Raw genomic sequence first — 19,599 nt, 5'->3', positions numbered from 1 at the left:
ATTTGTTATGTGATTTCCAACAAACGCTGAATTTCTCTCAGTTTTGTCATCTGTAAATCAAATGAATAATCCAGCTTCCAAGAAGTACTAACTACTTCAACAGAAATGTGAAAAATAGATGCTAAATGATATGTGAACACAAGAATGCAGCTTCATATAAACACAATTCCTTAAGTGTAAAGGTATCAATGACCATTCAGTCATTTTAATTACCTGTAGTTAAAATGGAGATGAAGGTTACAACACAGAAGAAGATGACAAAAACCATTTCTATTCTCATTTGAAACCAGCGGAGTGTGGACATGTATAGGAACCAGTTTGCTGTGTGTAAATTCAGAGCTTTATGGAACAAGGTCTCAAAATACGGTTGGCGTCCAAAAGCTCGTAAAGTCCACAGGCCCTTTAAGCTTGTAACAAGATGAGCAAAAATTGGAGTCCTGGCTGGAAATATTCAAATTAAAAAAGTGAATATTTTAATAAATTAAAAAGATTGACATTATGCCATACCAATAAAGGAATAACTTAAAAGAATAGCAAGTTAGTTAATATCCTTGTTTAGATCATGGTATAGTCTTCTTCTAACAAGATGATTCATTATTTTTCTTTAATGCATTTTGCTTGTTTTCTTTAATTAATTTATTTTTAGTTTTCAACATTCACTTCCATAAGCTTTGGAGTTTTAAACTTTCTCCCCTTCCTTCCCCACTTCCTTCCCCAAGGCGGTGTGCAATCTGACATAGGCACAACATATACATTCCTATTAAACATATTTTCGCATTAGTCATGTTGTAAAGAAGAATTAGAATCAATAGGAGGAACCACAAGAAAGAAAAAACAAAACAAAACAGAAGAGGAAAAAAGAGCAAATAGTATGCTTTGATCTGCATTCCAACTCCACGGTTTCTTATCTGGATGTGAATCGCATCTTCCATCATGAGACTTTTGGAGATATCTTAGATCCTTGCATTGTTGAGAAGAGCTAAGCCTATCAACGTTAGTCATTGCACAATGTGGCTGTTACTGTGTACAATTTCTCCTGGCTCTGCTCACTTCACTCAGCAACAGTGTGTAAAAGTCTTTCCAGGTTTTTTGAAGTCTGCCTGCTCATCATTTCTTATGGCACAATAGTATTCCATTACATTCATATGCCACAACTTATTCAGCTATTTCCCAATTGATGGGTAGCCCCTCAATTTCCAACTCTCTTCCACCACAAAAAGAGCTGCCATAAATATTTTTGTACACGTGGGTCCTTTCTCCATTTTTATGATCTCTTTTATGATCTAGAAGTGCTATTGCTGGGTCAAAGGGTATGCACAATTTTGTAGCCCTTTGGGCATAGTTCCAAATTGCTCTTCAAATGGGTGGATCAGTTCACAGCTCCACCAACAAAAGCATTTTACTTTTTAAGAAACCTTTAAGTATACTAAGATTTCCCCCATCTTTGTTTTCATGATGTAGCATGTCTCTATTACCTGATATTGTGTTCACTGATCAAAATTTAACAGTGATTCCAGAATCATAAGATTATCTAAAAACAACTTTTTTCACAGTTAACAATAAAGGATTTGTCCTGGGGCTTACCGAGGTCTTTAAATAAATCAGTGATACTCAGAGAAGATCCTAAGAAATCATCCTCCTCAACATTTTGAAAGGTCTGTCATCTCACTGGTTGGGATACTATCTTTCTCATCTATTGCAATTTTCTGTATCCAGTGCAGTTCTTGTTCATCTGGTCACTGACCTCTGGTTGTGGCACATAGCACTGGAGGTATTATTGAACTGTTGCTTACAAAATCATTCATGAAACTCATATGTGTAAACACCATTGAAGCAGCCTCCTGAATTGTTTGGAAGTCCACAAATAAAAGGAGCTGGAAGGTATATGAAAGCATTGTTCATGGGCAATGAAGTTGAGGGGGGCCCTTTGCTGTAACTCTTTGGGTACCTAGGAAAACCATTTCCAAGGACATTTGTTTTCTTTTCTGTTGTTTTCATTGGTTTAGGGAACGTCAGGTAAGGAAACTCCTACCCGTACAGGTCACTACCCTATCTGCAATTTACAGGCTCACTGAATTGCCTAGATTACTAAGGGGTTAAGTGACTTGCCCAGGGTCACACAGTCAGTCAGGGAAAGAAGCAAGGCTTGAACTAAGTCTTCCTCGCTCTAGAGCCAGCTCTGTGTCTACTAGATTGGGCTGCTTTTTGGCACCAATGATGATCATATCATTTTTGTTGCACTTACATTCTTAATTTTCGTAAATGAGTATCTCACATTGGTAAAGAAACAAGATGTATTTATAGCCCCAAGATAATGAAAGATAGATAGCATTTATCATACTCAAAAACATTGTACTTTTTAAAATTTCCTTTTTTTTAGAAACCTGGGAAGACTTGTATGAATTTATCAAAAGCATTCCAAATATGGTATTTTTTTTCTATGTGTTCTGGTTTTAAAAGACTTTTTTTTTTAAAATAAGGAAATAGTAGATCACATGGAGAAAAATAACAGAAGGAAATATATAAAACAAAAATAAACCCAAATAAAAGCTAAAAATAGCTTTTTGAGATTCATTTACAATAAGAAAATAGTATTTATTGACCATACCTTCAGATTCCAGTTGTTTTAACTGCTGGGAGGTTTGGAGGAAATATGCCCTTAGCATAATAAAGGTTATTATCACAGGCACAGTTGCCAGGAAGATATATGGTTGTAAGGCTGACACTACAATGAGAGCTCCGACCACAATCAGTATTAACTGTAGGATTAAAAAAAAAAGAATAAAGCATTGATGAGAATGTTTATTTTTTTTGGAGTATTGACATAGCAGAGATTGGTGAATTGTCTTCCAGGGGTTTCATTGTACTAGTCAGTGTTCTTCTTAACCTAGGAAGGTTTCTATTAGGAACAAAGAACTGCAATTCTGACACAACTCTATAGTTTGGGAGTGTCAGTTCAGAGAACTTCCAAGATAAGTGACACTAGCAATCTTTGTTTTGTCATCTTAATGTTGTTAGTAACGAGAACAGTGGGCTGGAGGAAAGAACACTTGTCCCTGCAGTCAGAAGATCTGAGTTCAAAGCCCCAACCTTCCTGTTGCTAGGTTTTATCACTTACTAGCCATGTATTCATTGGAAGGAGAAATAACTGAAGCTGAACCTTAAATACTTTGGCCACATAATGAGAAGACAGGATTCATTGGAAAAGAACTTGATGTAGGGAAAGATTGAAGGCAAAAGGACAGCAGAGGATGAGATGGATAGATAGTGTCATGGAAGCAAAGAACATGAGCTTGGACAGACTTTGGGAGGTAATGGAGGACAGAAGAGCCTGGTACACTGTGGTCCATGAAGTCACAAAGAGTTGGACATGAATAAAGGACTGAACAATAACAAGCCAAGTAACTATGAAGAAATCACTGAAATTATCTGAGCCTCAATTTCCCCCATCTGTAAAGTCACTTTATGGTAATTCTTGGACTTCTTACCTCATAACTTCAACCTTAATTGTTCAGTGGTCTACAGCAGTAGTTAAGCTCACTGCCCAGTAGGCTGCCCAGAATCGGATTAAAACATAACCGGTAAATGATAAAACAAAATAAATAAAAATACATTTTAAGATAGAAGATTTTGATTTATGGTTTTCTAAGTCAATATGCAGCTGCAGGGATCTGTTTCCATTTGATACCACTGGCCAGTAGTAAATGCAAATAGAAACAGGCCACTACACTGTACATAAGGATCTCAGCTATCAGCATATTGACTTAGAAAACCATACAAGTTTATACAGGAACTGGGACTCAGGTGTGTTGAGGCCACATGTAGGCAGCAGGCTAATGTCTGACACCTCTGATCTACATGACTCTCTAGAGGTCTTAGAAGGTCCTGCCCTGAACTGGAAGGAATTTCCTCATCTATTCCACATGCTATACTAATGAAATTACAAGTCTAGTCTGTGTGTTTGTATGTATATGTTTGTGTATGATTTCATTTGTACCATTTTTGAAAAGCTTAGGATACCCCCTTGAGAAAACTGGAGAAACTTGCATGGACTACTAAGACTGAATGGTTAATGCTATGAAGACTAATTTAAATCTAGCCCAGATTATTACTGATAGTCCCTGATGGTTCTTCCAGCATTATCTACTTAAAAAAACAAACAAACTAAACAAAAATTCTCCTGAAGTATGAAGCAACTTTTGGCAAGGAGAGTCATAAATTATGCCCATTGTAGCATTTCTACATTAAACATTGTTCCAGATCATTATCCTCACTATTATTTCCATTGGTAACAAGTGTTTTATTCCAGTTGTAATAAGGTAAAACCTGACTTTTGGAGAGTTGTGCCACTCAGATCTAGACCAGCCTATTTTAACACCGTCATCTAAGAATAGTTTTGTGTTTCCACAAAAAAAATCCAATACTGATTTCTCAGTGTCACTTGCTTTCAGATTCTACTTAACCCAAGTGTCATAAATAACTGTTATTTTGTCACCATGGAAAATTCCCTCCACTAACATAGGTCACATACCATTTATTACTTATAGTTCTACAGAACTGCCCAATGTTCAGGAAGGTTTAGTGACTTGCCCACAGTTAGTAAATGCCAGAGTTAGGATTTGAACCCAGGTATTCCTAATTCCAAGTCCAGTACTCTATCTATTATAGCACTAGTTCAATGCTGGGTCAATCACCTACTTGTTGTGTGACCTTGAGGAAGCTACCACTCATTGAGTCTCAGTTTCAACAGCTATAAAATTAGAAGAGTGGGTTATATCATATTTGAGACACCTTCTAACTAGAAATCTATGATCCTATGGTAAATTGTTTGGTCCCAAACAGCAGAGGGAACATACATAGTCAAAACAGGACTGGACTTAAAGATCTGAGTGTGGATACTTGTGCCACTAACTTTCTGTCTATTTTTGGGCAAACCAGCACAAGTTATCAATCATTAATTCAATTCCATTCAATTTAATAAACATTTATTAAACATTCAGTATGTGCCAAAAACTTTACTAGACCCTATAGAATACAAAGATATAAAAAGATGCCATTCTTGCCCTCAAGGAGCTTACGATATAATGAAGTGATATGGCATAGACAAACACAAGTATGACATAGGTAGGTGAAAAACTTTTATAAGAAAATTTCATGATGGGAACCATTTTGGGGTGAGAAAATCATGGGAGGATTAATGGAAGAGATTTTATCTGAACTGAACCTTAAAAGAAGAGGATTTCAACAGGTAGATGAGAATAGAATACTTATAGGCATGAGGGTTGACCTATATAAATGCATGGAGGTGGGAGAATTAGTTTGAGACGAAGACATATTTAATAGCCCCTCCCATTTGACTGGAATACAGAATATATAAAGGGGAGCTGCAAAAAATAGGCTAGAAAAGTAAGTTTAAATTAGACTGTTGAAGGTCTTAAATACCAGGCTAAGGTATTTGTGTGTTGTCCTATAATGATCAGGAACTACTGAGATCTTTTGAGCAAAGGAGGAGAAAGTATAGAGAAGGAGGTGGTCCACTAGTGTCAAAGGCTGTAGAAAGTTCAAGGAGGATGAGAATTAAGAAAAGGACATGGGATTTGACAATTAGGTCTTTGATAAACTTGGAAAGAATGGAAACAAAATAGAAATTTAAAAGAATGGTAAAATTAGAATATTAGTAAGATGAGTAAAATTAAGACAGAATATTGTCCTTTTTATACTCATCAAGACATTACTATTTTCTCTTATGCCTTAATTTTTTACAATTAAAGGTTAGAAACTTCTTTTCAGATGTATTCCACATAGTAAAGTTATAAAGTTTTCATCATATTATTCTACTTCTAGTCATATTTTGAAGATTTCACACTGTTAAATAAGAGTAGAAAGCATTTGCACAAATAATTATCAAAGATGCTTCTTCAACTAAAGCATTTTCAGACTAATCTCACATGCTTGTCTCTACTTGCATCATTAAAGCAGCTCTTGCAAATAGGCAGTGTTGGTATAAACAAAGGAATATGGGCCTAGGAGTCAGGAAATCTGGATTATATTTTAAAATCTGCCATTATCTCACCGGATGAGCTTGAAAAAGGGACTGTACCTCTCAGGGTCCCAATTTCCTAATTTGTACATTAATCAAAGTAGACTACTACCCTTCCCACACTCTATGGTGGAGTCAAACTCCAACATAGCACACCATCTCTCAACTCCTTGCCTTTGCACTGGCTGTCTCCATACCTAGAATGTACTCTTTTCTCAAATCCACTTCAAACAACCCTTTGCTTCCTTCAAGACCCTATTCAAGTGCCTCCTCCTAAATCAAGCTTTTTTGGGTTCTTCTCCTCTTTCCCCTAAATGCTCATGCCTTCTCTACCCAAGTACCTTGTATTTATTTTGCATAATTTATGCCACATATACTTATATGCATGCATTGTCTCCCTCAATAGAATGTAAACTCCATGAAAGAAGGAATTGTTTTCTTTCTTGTCTTTACATGCCTAGGGCATGTAAATATGTAGGGCAGCATATGTTGTTACTGTTCAGTTGTTTTAGTCATGTCCTACTCTTCAGGTTTTTTTGTTTTGTTTTGTTTTGTTTTGTTTTTTGAGGCAATGGGGTTAGATGACTTGCCCAAGCTCACACAGTTTAGTATCTGAGGCCGGATTTGAACTCAGGTTCTCCTGACTCCAGGACCAGTACTCTATCCACTGCACCTCCTAGCTGCCCTCATGTCTGACTCTTTGTAACCCTATTTGTTTTTTGTTTGTTTGTTTGTTTTGTTTTGTTTTTTTTTGCAAAAATAGTGGAGTGGCTTGCTATTTCCTTTTCCAGCTCATTTTACAGATGAGGAAACTGAGACAAACAAGGTTATGTGACTTGCCCAAGGTCACACAGCTAGTAAGTGTCTGAGGCCAGGTTTTACTTCAGTCCCTGGCACTCTACCTCTGCACCAACACAGTGTATAACAGGCTCTTAATACATGCTGTTGTTTGTCCTTTGTTTTCAAAGAGGACCAATGACATCATGGATGATGTACTGACTTGCACATGAATTAGATTTAAGCGAGGCAGAGTTGCACAAAGTCATCCAACTTACTCTCTGTTCCTGAGTCATCGAAGTCCAGTGGCAAGGCAAAAGTCAGTACAACTGGTGATGGCCCAGGATGCAGAGGATGACTCTGGCATCTTCAATGTCTGAACAACCTCTAAGCACATCACATCACCTGCTTTAGTCACCTTCATGACTGTTGGAACAAATTGTTCTCATTCACCCTAGGGAAGGTCTTTACATGCTTGGGTTAGACATCCCCCTAACCGACCAGCATATATGAGGCCTGTCAGCTACCCTCAACCTGGTTTAGCCCATCTGCCGAGATAGTTTACTGGGGTGTGGCCACTGCACATGCTACAGCTTCTTGGAGCCACAGGTAACAGATGGGTGAATCAGGTGGACACCAAAGGATAAGCAGCCCTGGAAAGGGCTCCAGCAAGTCCTCACACCAGAGGTGCTAGTCCTCTTGAGCACCCCACACACCACACGTGCTAGCTGATAAACAGACTGATTTACTGACTAGGTAATCTCTAAAGTCCCTTCTGTCTCCAATTACTATGTCCTACTATGTCCACTTATCATACTAGTTCTTTGTCCCCAGTGACAAGAAAATTTCGAAATTTAGGGTTGCTTAAGAAGGGAGCAAAATTTAGGGTTCGTTAATATCCCTTTAATAATAAAGGAACAAAATCACTGTCTTATTTTAAACGAAATCAATTACCTCTCAAGATCAATATTGGGAAAAAAAGGAAAACCATGGTAAAGGAAAGGAAAGTGTAGCTTATACACAGAGTCACTATGTTTTAGAAAGGTGCTTCAAGAAAGTGGAGAAGTTGATCTCTTTTAAGTTCTATTAAAAACTCACTTTTAAGGAAATGAATTTTCTAGCAGCCTCACTCATCTAGATTAGAAGTGTGAAACACACCACCCACAACACTCCTAGGTGTGACCTGAACTAATTAAAACAAAGTTATATGTGATTTTCTAAGTCAACGTGCAGCCTGCAGGAATCCTTATGCACAATTTAATGACCCTTATTTCTATTTGAGTTTTGCACCACTGATCTAGAATGCAACCACAAAAGCCAAAAAAAGTCTCTGAGCAAGAAGGAATAATAACTCTCAAGTGTTTTTTCTACTTTACTACAGGAAAAAAATAAGCCTCTCGGGAAAACGACTGACTTTTGATTTTGTTGGTATCCCTAGCACCTAGCACACTTCCTGGCAAATAGTAAGCATTTAATATACATTTATCAATGGACTGATTAGTCCATCATAGCCCAAATATTTGGAGGACCTGTGATTAAGAGATAACCTCAACAACTCATAAGACAACTTGAAAGGACCTCAGAAAAGGTACCGCAGGGAGCAAGAATATTTTCAGGTCAGCCTGTCTGGGGCTTAGGGGAGGAAAAGAGGAGCCCTGAGGTTGAACTTCTTGACAGAACTCAGAAAACAACAGTAAGAAGGACCTGAGGCCTGGGACAACATTACTCACATGTCAGGATTAAAACTTGATAATAATAATACTAAGCTGCTAAAAATAAAATAAGACAAATTAAAAATAAAAATGAGTAAGCAAAGGAAAAAGAACCCAACACTGATAGCTACTTTGGTGTAAAAGAAGATCTGGGTTCATATTCAGAGAAAGATAGTAAGGTTAGAAAAAAAAGCCACATCTACCCCAAAGAACATCATCAAATGGTCACAAGTCCAAAAAGAGGCCTTAGAAGAACTTAAAGAGAAATTTAAAAATCAAATAAGAGATCAAGAAAAGATTAGGGAAAAAAAGCAACCCAAGAAAATTATGAAAAGAAAACTAACCAATTGGAAAAAGAGGTACAAAATCTTCAGGAAGAAAATAACTCCTTGAAAACTAGAATTGGGCAAAAGGAATAGAGTGACATCATAAGATACCAAGAAACAATAAAACTAGAAAAAATAGAAGAGAATCTGAAACATCTTATTAGAAAGACAACTGATCTGGAGAACAGATTGAGGAGAGACAATATAAGAACTCAGACTACCTGAAAAAGATGAAAAAAAAATCTGGATACAATCTTATAAGAAATTAAGGAAAACTTCCCTGAAATTCTAGAACAAGAAGGTAAAGTAGAAATAGAAAAAAATCTATCATTCACCACCTGAAAGAGATCCCAGGAGGAAAACTTACAGGAATGTCATAGCCAAGTTTCAAAACTCCCAGGTTAGGGAGAAAATAATGCAAGCAACAAGGAAAAAAAAACAATTTAAATACTATGGAAATACAGTCAGGATTTCACAAACACTAGCAGCTTCAATTCTAAAAGACTGTAAGGCCATAGGTCTTGGAACATTATATTTTGAAGAGTGAAAAAGCTAGGGTTATGTCCAAGACTAACTTAGCCAGCAAAGTTGAATATAATCTTGAATGAAAAAAAAATGTACATTTGACAAACTGAAAGACTTTCAGGTATTTGTAACAAAAAGACCAGAACTTAATGGAAAATTCAATACAAAAGATCCAGAAGAACTATGAAGAAAACATTAAAGACTAATTATAAGGCACTCATTAAAGTCAAACTGTTTACTTATTATATATATGAAAATATTATAAGTATTCTTAAAATTGTCATCATTTCTAAGGTAGTTTGAAAAAAAAGGTAAGGCTGAGTTATATATGATGAGGTAATTCTAAAAAACAAAATTGGGAGGAAAAGGTAAAAAGGAGCAATTATATTATAAAATGGGGCGTGAAAGGAAGAGCCAATGTAGAAGAAGAAGGTGGAGGTGGAGGGATGGTAATGTAAGAACCATACTCTCATCTGAGTTGAAGAGGAAACAATATGTACATCTGGAAGGGTATAGAAGTATTCTGAATATGTAGAGAGGTGAGAAAGAGGGGAGGTGGGGAGAGACTTTTAGAAGGTATATAGGGATTTGGGAGGGTAGGGATAGGGAGACTCTTGGAGGGAGGTGAAGTAGGGGGCTGAGAAAGAAAATAATAAGTAAAAATAAGATGGAGGGAAATTCACAAATAGTAATTATAACTTTGAATGCTAACAGGATGTTTATAGCAGCTCTCTTTGTGGTGGCAAAGCACTGGAAACTGCAGGGATTCCCAGCAATTGGGGAATGGCTGAACAGGTTGTGGTGCATGGTTGCAATAGAGTGCTGTAAGAAATGATAAGCTCAATGATATTAGAAAAACATGGAAAGACTTGTATGAAATAATGAAGAGCAAATTGAGCAGAACCAAGAGAACATTGTATATAGTAACAGCAATATTGTTTTAAGAACAACTTTGAGTAAATAAGTCATTTTGACTATTGTAAATACTCAAATTAACTATAAAGGGCATATGAAGAAAGATATCTGTACGTAGAGAAAGAATTGATAAATAGAAGTATGTGTAGAATAATTCTATATATGTGTGAATATATATACCTATTTGTGTCTAACGGTAGCCATCTCTATATATTTAAGAGGAATAGCAAATTGTACGTAATAGATTTGCAGGGCTTAAAGGAACCTCAGAGATAATCTAGCCCAGATCCTTCATTTTCTAAATCATCAACCTTGCCTATGACTTAGTATAAAAACCCTACAAAACTTCCTGAGACAGATTGAGGTCAAAAGATTTGCAAAGGTTTGCAAACGGAGTAACTGTCAGAGGCTAGATCTTGAATCTAGTTCTCTTGGTCTCCAGGCATAGCCCTCCACCCACTATACCAAATTTCCTATATAGACCCAATGTTGTATATATGATTAAGGTGCTTAATTTAGACTTTTCTACTGGCTTCCCCTGGTAGCCTTCAGTTTTGACTCATTTATAGCAAACACCTACAAAGGGTAAGAAAGGAAAGGATGCTAATTCCGTGACAAGAGCAAGAAATGAAATCTCACAGCCCATGAAGGGATAAAAGAAATAATGATTAGGAAAGGCAGAGTTCTCTGGGATTCTTCAGAATAATCAGACCTAGACACCTCAATATCAATACTGACTTCTCCCTAAGAGCATCAGTGTAAAATAACTGATGTTTATAATGATGTTTTAGTAATAAAGGGTAAATTATGTTCAGTATGTTCTTTTTGCTTAATGCAGGGAAGTGTATAACACATTTCAGAAAGACTTTCATCTTTTATTCAAACATGATTTATGAAAGGCAGCATGACGTAGTGGATTGCATGTTGAACTTGGAATCAAGAAGACTTCTAGCACTTCCTAATTTTATGAAGGTCACCTCACCTCTCTGGGTCTCAGGCAACTCTGTAAGATGTATTTACTAAGTTATTGATAGGCTGCAATCTCTTGGAGGAAGAGTCTGTATATTTTTTTCTTTCTTTCTTTCTTTCTTTTTTTTTTGGTTAGGCAATGGGGTTAAGTGACTTGCCCAGGGTCACACAGCTAGTAAGTGTTATGTGTCTGGGGCCAGATTTGAACTCAGGCCCTCCTGAATCCAGGGCCAGTGCTCTATCCACTGTGCCATCTAGCTGCCCCAAGTGTCTATATTATATTGTTTCTGTCCTAAGCACTGAAAAGCAAAAAACATGAAACAAAAAACTCCCAGAGACTAGCATAGCTTTGATATAATAGTATAGTATAATAGCTCATAATATACATGTTTAACAAATGTTTTTTGATAGAATGAATGAATGGGAGTGGATAAAATGTAACTCAGATCAGTTATAAACCAGAATAAGAATCACTGCAAAGAATAATATAAGAAAGATTATACTTATAGGTCACACACACACACACACAATGGGCATAGGAACCATTAAATGTGTTCAAAAGTGTTATTTAGACCTACTAGAGGGCAGAGCCAAGATGGCGGAGGGAAAGCAGTGACTGTCTTGAACTCTCTTCCAAAGCCCTCCAAATACCTAAAAGGATGGCTCTGGACAAGTTCTAGAGCAGCAGAACCCACAAGGGCACAGAGTGAAACGGGTTTCCAGCCGAAGATAGCCTGGATGGTTGATCAGAGGGGTGTATCATGCTGGGCAGGGTGAGGAGCGTGGTTCAGTGTGGGCATGGCGGGCTGCATCGACCCTGGAGCAAGCCTCAGAGGACTGAGTCCTGGGTGACTGTGGCAGTGGCTGTGATGCTTTTCAGACTTCTCAACCCAGGAACGCCAGGGACAGCTTGGAGGGTCAGTGGGAGGAGTCTGTGACTGCGGTGAGGGACAAGCTAGGTCTTAGCCACAAGTCTTGAGCACAGGCCCAGGCCGCAGCTTTTTCCTGAGCTTCCAGCCCACAGACTGAGGGGTAGTTGTGTGGCTGATCAGAGGTGGATTGCGGGGATCTCTTTGCCAGTGCTGAGGCAGGAATCTCTTGCTTTGCAAGTGCTTGGATCTGGGTCGCAGTGGGGGTGGTCCTGGGGTGAGGGAGAGCACTAGTGCAGTGGGGCTTGTGGTGATGGAGAGAAAACACCTTGCCCCTTGTCATACCACCTTGGAAGAACTGAGAATTTTCAGGTCCCTAGAAGTACCTCTGAAAATAACTGTACAAACCCCCAAAGCTTGGGACCGTACACTTCACATTGGAAGCAGACTTTTAGCTTAACAAAGAGTTTAAAACTCAAGTAATTGGTCAGGATCATGGGTAAGCGGTGCAAAAAGAGTCAGACTATATTATCTTACTTTGGTGACAAAGAAGATCAAAACATACAACCAGAAGACAACAAAGCCACAGCTCCTACATCCAAAACCTCCAGGAAAAATATGAATCAGTCCCAGGCCTTGGAGGAGCTCAAGGGGGATTTTGAGAAGCAAGTAAGAGAAGTAGAGGAAATACTGAGAGTGATGCAAGAAAATCATGAGGAACGGGTGGGCAGCTTGCTAAGGGAGACCCAAGGAAGTACTGAGGAAAATAACACCTTAAAGGGTTGCCTGGCCCAGATGGCAAAAGAGGTCCAGGAGGCCAGTGAGGAGAAGAATGCCCCAAAGAGCAGAGTTGGCCAAATGGAAAAGGAAGTCCAAAAGATTGCTGAGGAAAATACTTGCTTAAAGATTGGAATGGAACTTGGAGCAATTGGAAGCTGGTGACTTTATGAGAAATCGGGACACTGTAGAACAAATCCAGGGGAATGAGAAATGAGAAAACAATGTGAAATATCTCATTGGAGGAACAACTGGCCTGGAGGGTGGATCCAGGAGAGAGAACTTAAAAATTGTTGGACTGTCTGAAGGCCATAGTCAGGGAAAGAGCCTGGACATCGTCTGTCAAGAACTGATCTGGGAAAACTGCCCTGGTATTTTAGAACCAGAGGGCAAAATAGAAATCGAAAGAATCCACCAATCTCTTCCTGAAAGAGATCTCCAAAGGAGAACTCCTAGCAGTGTCGTGGCCAGGTTCTGGAGTTCCCAGGTCAAGGAGAAAATGTTGCAGGCATCCAGAAAGAAGCAATTCAAGTGTTGTGGAAGCACAATCAGGACAACACGGGATTTGGCTGCTTCTGCACTGGGGGATCACAGGGCATGGGATGTAGTATTCCAGACAGCAAGGGAGATAGGACTGCAGCCAGGAATTGCCTACCCAGCAAAACTGAGTATGGTCCTGCAGGGGAAAAGGTGGTCATTCAGTGAAATGGAGGACTTTGGAGCATTCTTGATGAAGAGACCAGAGTTGAATAGAAAATCTGATTTTTGAATGCAGGACTCAAGTGGAGCATGGAGAGGTAAACAGGAAAGAGGAAATCATAGGAAACTTGTTGGGGTTGGGCTGTTTGCATTCCTGCATGGAAAGATGACGTTTGTGGCTCATGAGACCTTTGTCAGTGTTGGGGTAGTTGGAGGGGAAAAAATTATATGTACGTATATATAGATGTAGATAGATGGATAGAGGGCACAGGGTGAGTTGAAAATGAAGGGGTCATATCCAGAGAATGGAATTAAGGAGTGAGAGAAGAATATATTAGGAGAAGGAGAAAGGGAGAGGTAGAATGGGGTAAATTATCCCACAAAAAAAAAACAGAAAGGAAGGGGCTCTTGCAGTGGAGGGGAAGCGGGGGAAGGTGAGAGAGAATGAGTGAATCTTATCCTCATGGGATTTGACTTGAGGAGGGAGTGAAGTGCACACTCCGATGTGGAGGTCTGTCTTGCCCTTCGAGGGGGAGAAGGGGGACAGGAGAATGGGGGGATGGTGGAGAGGGGCGCAGATTGGGAAAGGGAATAATCAGAAGCAAATACTTCTGAGGAGGGTCAGGGTCAAAAGAAAGAATAGAGTAAATGGGTGGGCGGGATAGGATTAAGGGAGATAGAGTTAGTTTTTCACAGAATGTCTACTATGGAAGTGTTTTGCATAACTGCACATGTATAACCTATATTTAGTTGCTTGCCTTACCAATGAGTGTGGGTGGGGAGGGAGGAAGGGAGGAAATTTGGAACCCAAAGTTTTAAAAACACATGTTTAAAAAAAATGTTTTCACATGCAACTGGGAAATAAGAAATACAGGAAATGGGGTACAGAAATCCATCCTGCCCTACAGGAAAATTGAAGGGGAAGGAGATAAGAGAAGGGGGGAGAGATAGAAGGGAAGGTAGACTAGGGGAAGGGGTATTTAGAATGCATGCCATCTTGGGGTGGGGGGAGGGGCGAGATGGGGTGAAAATTTGGAACTCAAATGTTGAAAACAAAAAAAAGTAAATGTTGAAGTAAATGTTGAAAACAAAAAAAAATAAAAATTAACATAAAAGTGTTATTTAATCTATAAAATACTTATTTAAAAGTAACTTCTCCCAGAGAATTTTTGAAATCAGTCTTAGACTATTTCAAAAAATGATGAAGAAAAGAAGCAACAATTGAAAAAGAAAGGCCAAAGAGAGTTGGACTGAATTAATGCTGTTGCAACTATGCCTTAGGCTTCCATACTTATTCTTTCAAAACTGGTCATGTGTAACTCTGGAATGAGGAACAAATTGTTAGAATTCATAGACAAAAAAGAAATATTTTTTTTTTCATTTTATCACTGGTCTCAAGTAATCCATTAGGATTCCAACAGCTACTGTCATGAGTTGCAACTTGAAATAGAAGAAACTGTGTCAAACCCAAAACAGTGCCACTCATTTGGAACAGGAAATTCATTAGACTGTTTGCTTGTCTCAGTGTGAGGCAAACTGACCTTTTGATTATTTTGCCTTAAACAATGTGCTTTCAGTCTACACGTGCGTGTCATCTTTCTTGTTTTGGTTTTCTATCTCCTTTCTAACACAACAATATGAGTCTCTCCCTTCAGTTGGAGAGGTTAGGGGAGGTGGAAGGTGAGGAAGAACAGGAAGGAATCAACCCAGGGAGTGATCATATGGTCCTCCATCTGTTGCCACTGCAGACGATTACAGTTGTGGCATTTATGATCTTGGACGCCGATGGTGAAATCTAGATAGGAAGCTTGAGTCATATGTGTCCTAAAGGCCAAGGTTATCAAATGACGTCATAGCTGGCATTCTGTAGCTTAGAGGGATCTAATGTGGTTTCCCAAACCAGGGTGGGCCCTACGCAAAATTGTTACGTAGGCAAACCTAATCTTGGACAACTGCCCACCTCGCCTTACCATGCTCCCTCCTTCCTCTTCACATACCTTTCATTCACTTCTATCCCCATTTCTAAATCACTCAATAACAGTCTTCAGGGCAATGTCCTGTGCTCTGGACTTTTCTTTTCCAAGCATCCATATGAATCAGTCTAGTTTTCCATGTCTTCAGTCAACTGGCTAGTGAATGCACAGAGTGTCCCCAAAGTCTTAAAGTAGTGTTAAGATTTTATAGCTTAAAACTGCACTAAGACTTTGGGGACATGCTGTATGTTAAGATGCTACCTCGTCCAAGAAAAATATTTGCATTTTCACAGATTGTTTTTCAAGGCATAATGTTTTAACTCCCTTAGAAAAACTCTCATTCTTTGAATTTCATCACAACACAAGCCTGTGTTGGAGATATCACAGGTCAGAGAAGGCTTGCAATGTTCCTCAAAAGTCATATCACAGAGGTGGCTAGCTACATGATCCATGTGTATATTATTGCTGGCTTTCATCTCTTGGTGTAAAGAGTCAGTTCTTCTGACACAGCATTGATTTTTCAACTGTACTATTTCTTTTGGTTTCCCATTATCATTTTATTTTTAAAGTACTCTTACTTACCAAATTCTACACAAGGGAAGATACCTCAAAGTCTAAATTAAATGTGGGCAAAATGTAATTAAATACTCAAACTCAAGCATTTTTTTAAAGACTAAAGCAACAAATTCTATTGGAGAAGGGTTATTTTACAAACCTGGATGAAGTCAAATATTGTAAGTGGCAGAAGGTCATCTAGAATTGCTATGTCTTTGGAGAAACGGTTCAGAATTCCACCTAAAGGTCAAAAGAAAGAAACAGCCTTTCAATGAAGTCAAAGAGTCAATTTTTCATTATCTCGAAAGTATAGAGATAGAAGCAATGTGCTTGACCTAGAACCTCAAAAATGTTCATTGTTTTATAATAGTGTTTACAGTATCATCTTATCTCTTTAGACATAACCATTTTCTGTTAAGTTTCAGGGGGAAAAATGTCTGACCACAGCGGACCTTTTATCTTTGGTCATAAATAACATCCAACAGTCTAACTATGTTCACACTCCAATCCACATACACACTTTAGTGTAACTGTAATGTACTGAGGTTCCTGGCATCTTTTTAATTTAATAAAACAAAAGGCTAAGTATTTACTAATGGAGATTCTCCATAGTCTTTGCTAAGTAGTTAAAAAAATACACAAAAATAAAAAAAAAAACATTGGCTCTAGAGGTAAGAAAACTTGGGTTGGAATCTTTTCACTGACTTATACTATCTATTTAACCCTGAGTGAGTCACAAGACCTAAGTCATTTCCCTCATCTATAAAATGAGGATAATAATGCCTATAGTACCTACCCACTAGATTGTTTTGAGTATCAAATAAGAGAATGTGTATAAAGTTCTTAGCTGTATAAATATCATTTTTTCCTCATAATACCAAAAATCAAATTATTATATATTGCCCCTAATCAGCAAAAAAGTAGGAGTAAGTTAAAAGAGAGAATGCATTCTTCAAAAGCCCCAGAAAATTCTCAAAATAGGTCAATTTAGGTAGTTATAATTTAATTTGGCTTATGTCCAGGGGTATGCTGGAGCTATCTCAATCCAGTTTGAAAGAGCTGGAATGTTAAATTTTCAGTGTAAGCATTTATATCTCAGAAATCAACAAACGTTATAAAAGAGGACTTGATTTGTTGTTTTGTTGATTGTTAATAATGCAGATTAAAATTAAAAGTGTCTGAGTACATTTTTTTCAGAGAGCTGTTGTTAAACGTTTATCAACATACCCCTGCCTAATTTCCTGTACCAACATATAAGTAAGTACAAATGAATATTCATTTGTTTTCCTTTGCATCATTTAAACAACAGACTCACAGGCTAGCAGAGAAATCCCAGAATTCTTTTGGTCCCCTTTACGAACTTCAGGGAGAATATCATGTATGCCACTGAGTTTATTTAATAATTATAAGTTAGGCAATAGATACAACATTCTCCACTAATCATGTGCTGTGATGTCTGAAAACAAATGTGGTTCAGTTCTCATCTAAGTCCTTTCTACATGTAGGCCTATTTACTTTTGCTCTTTATAAAGAATGGGAAAGTTACACTCCTCTTACTATTAACAATCCATATGACTGCCTGTGTAATCTCAGGCAAGTCACTTAACCTTTTTGGGACAGAATTTCTTCAGTAGTAAAATAAGGTGATTGAACTAGATGGCCTTTGGGGTCCCTTCCAAACCTTGATCCGTAATACTAAGTAAAGGTTATATAATCACACTTTTGCCCTCTATCTATAACTACGAACAGTTCGCAGCATAAGTGACTTTGTGCATTTCTGTATTTGTTAAAATAAAAAAATAAAAAAAGAAATGTATATAAACAATCTACAGAGTTTGTGAAAATAAGTAAAAGCAGTTTCAGGAAAAAAAATTATGAATACAATACTTATTCCATTTCAAATGATGGCTTTCTCTCAAAATGTCAGAATTCCTTGACTCAATCAACTCTGCACATGACACTATACTTAAATATTCTTAAATATTTAAATAAATATTAAATAAATGACTGGAAAATGAGAGAAATAATCAGAGACAAGAAAATAAATTCAACAAAGATGAATGCTGTTGAATAGCTGAGGAATCAAAACCAAAAGGCAGATATAAAATGGAGACTTAATTATAACAGAAAAACATCTAGCTGTCTCAATGGATAAAAAACGAACCACAAATCACAATGTGGTGCAAGTAGTAAATAAGAATCAGACAGGGTGTGTGAGACTGGAGATGGAGGTAGGATTAGGTAACTCTAACATTATACTTGGAGGTGGAAAGAGAACTGGATTTGGAATCAAAGTATGAGGGTTTAAATTCCCTCTCTACCCCTTCACATTACTTACGCTCTTGGGGAAACATTAAAACCCATGGGTCTGCTTCTTCATCTATAAAATGAGGATATTGTAGCAGATAATGCCTAGGGTCCCTTTCAGCTTAAAAAGCAGAATCATTTTTAGTATTCTGAGGTCACTGTGTTCAATTCTCTATAACCTGGAGAGGTTTCAGAGCAGCCCCATAATTAAAATGTTGAAAAAAAATAGATTCACAAGAAACATTTAAGGGGATAGGGTAGATTGAGATATGATTTATTAGTAGCCTTCAAAGGCATGAGGAACTCAGGCAGGTGGTAAGATATAATGAAAAGTACACTACAATGAAAGTCAGAAGATTTGAGTTCTGGTATAACTTCTGCCACATACACTAACAATAACTGTTACCTTGAGTGAATTATTTACTCTTTCTGGCTTTGAGTTTCTTCTTTTGTTAAATGAGGGAATTGGACTATATGCTTTCTAAAATTCCTTCTGCCTCTGATACTTTCTGGTTCATAAACAGACTACTGAAGTGATTGCCTCTTTAAGGTATAGTTCCTAATCATTTCGATATGGATGATGATATTTTCCTTACATATCTCAATGGATTGGCAGAAAGATCAGACAAGCTAATGAATGTGAGGATATCAAAGTACTTTAGATGTGCAAGTCTTTATGTATGCCCTAAAAACACAAAAGCAAACAAGATCTGAATGCAAACTTGAGAGATAAAGACTTATTTTTTTCTTTGGGAGTTGGATTTAAAATCGATGTCTGACATTGAAGTTCTTTCCCTTCTTTAAGCTTCTTTATACAATGAAAGCCATTATTAACCCCATTTTATAGTTGAGGAAACTGAGGCAAAAAGAAGGTAAGAAACTTGCCAGCGGGTCACACAGCTAGTAAGTGTCTGAGACCAGGTTTAGACTGGTCTTCCTGAAATCAGGCCTACTACTCTCCACTGCACCATTAGCTGCCTCTAACCAGGCTTGTGCAGCTATCTAGACATGACATGAGGACAAATTTTGCTATCATGACTTCAATGATGTGATGTTTTAGCAAATTATGGTAACCTAATTGACTGAAAAGACCATGATAAGACCTAAAAATCTTAATAAACAGACAAACAAATAAATAAATTGTAGATGCTACCT

At 37.7% G+C, this 19,599-nt stretch overlaps 1 protein-coding gene across 6 annotated transcripts in view; it reads right to left on the bottom strand.

Annotated features, from left to right (window-relative positions):
* CFTR (cystic fibrosis transmembrane conductance regulator) overlaps nt 1–19,599 on the bottom strand; it is a 233,898-nt gene that overhangs the window by 61,383 nt on the left and 152,916 nt on the right. For 5 of the 6 annotated variants that reach the window (XM_027845011.1, XM_027845012.1, XM_027845014.1 and 2 more), the window contains 3 exons: nt 16,298–16,377; nt 2,609–2,759; nt 214–441 (listed from right to left, as the gene is read on the bottom strand). In XM_027845011.1, coding sequence (XP_027700812.1) covers nt 214–441; nt 2,609–2,759; nt 16,298–16,377 — 459 coding nt within the window. The remainder of the gene's footprint in view (nt 1–213; nt 442–2,608; nt 2,760–16,297; nt 16,378–19,599) is intronic. The other variant, XM_027845015.1, reaches the window with a different exon arrangement.

The sequence above is a fragment of the Vombatus ursinus genome, unplaced genomic scaffold (genome assembly GCF_900497805.2).
Source record: "Vombatus ursinus unplaced genomic scaffold, bare-nosed wombat genome assembly UNPS02014946.1, whole genome shotgun sequence".
NCBI lineage: Eukaryota > Metazoa > Chordata > Mammalia > Diprotodontia > Vombatidae > Vombatus > Vombatus ursinus.
Note: the sequence above shows the minus strand (reverse complement) of the source record. Positions and strands in the feature narration are given on the sequence as shown.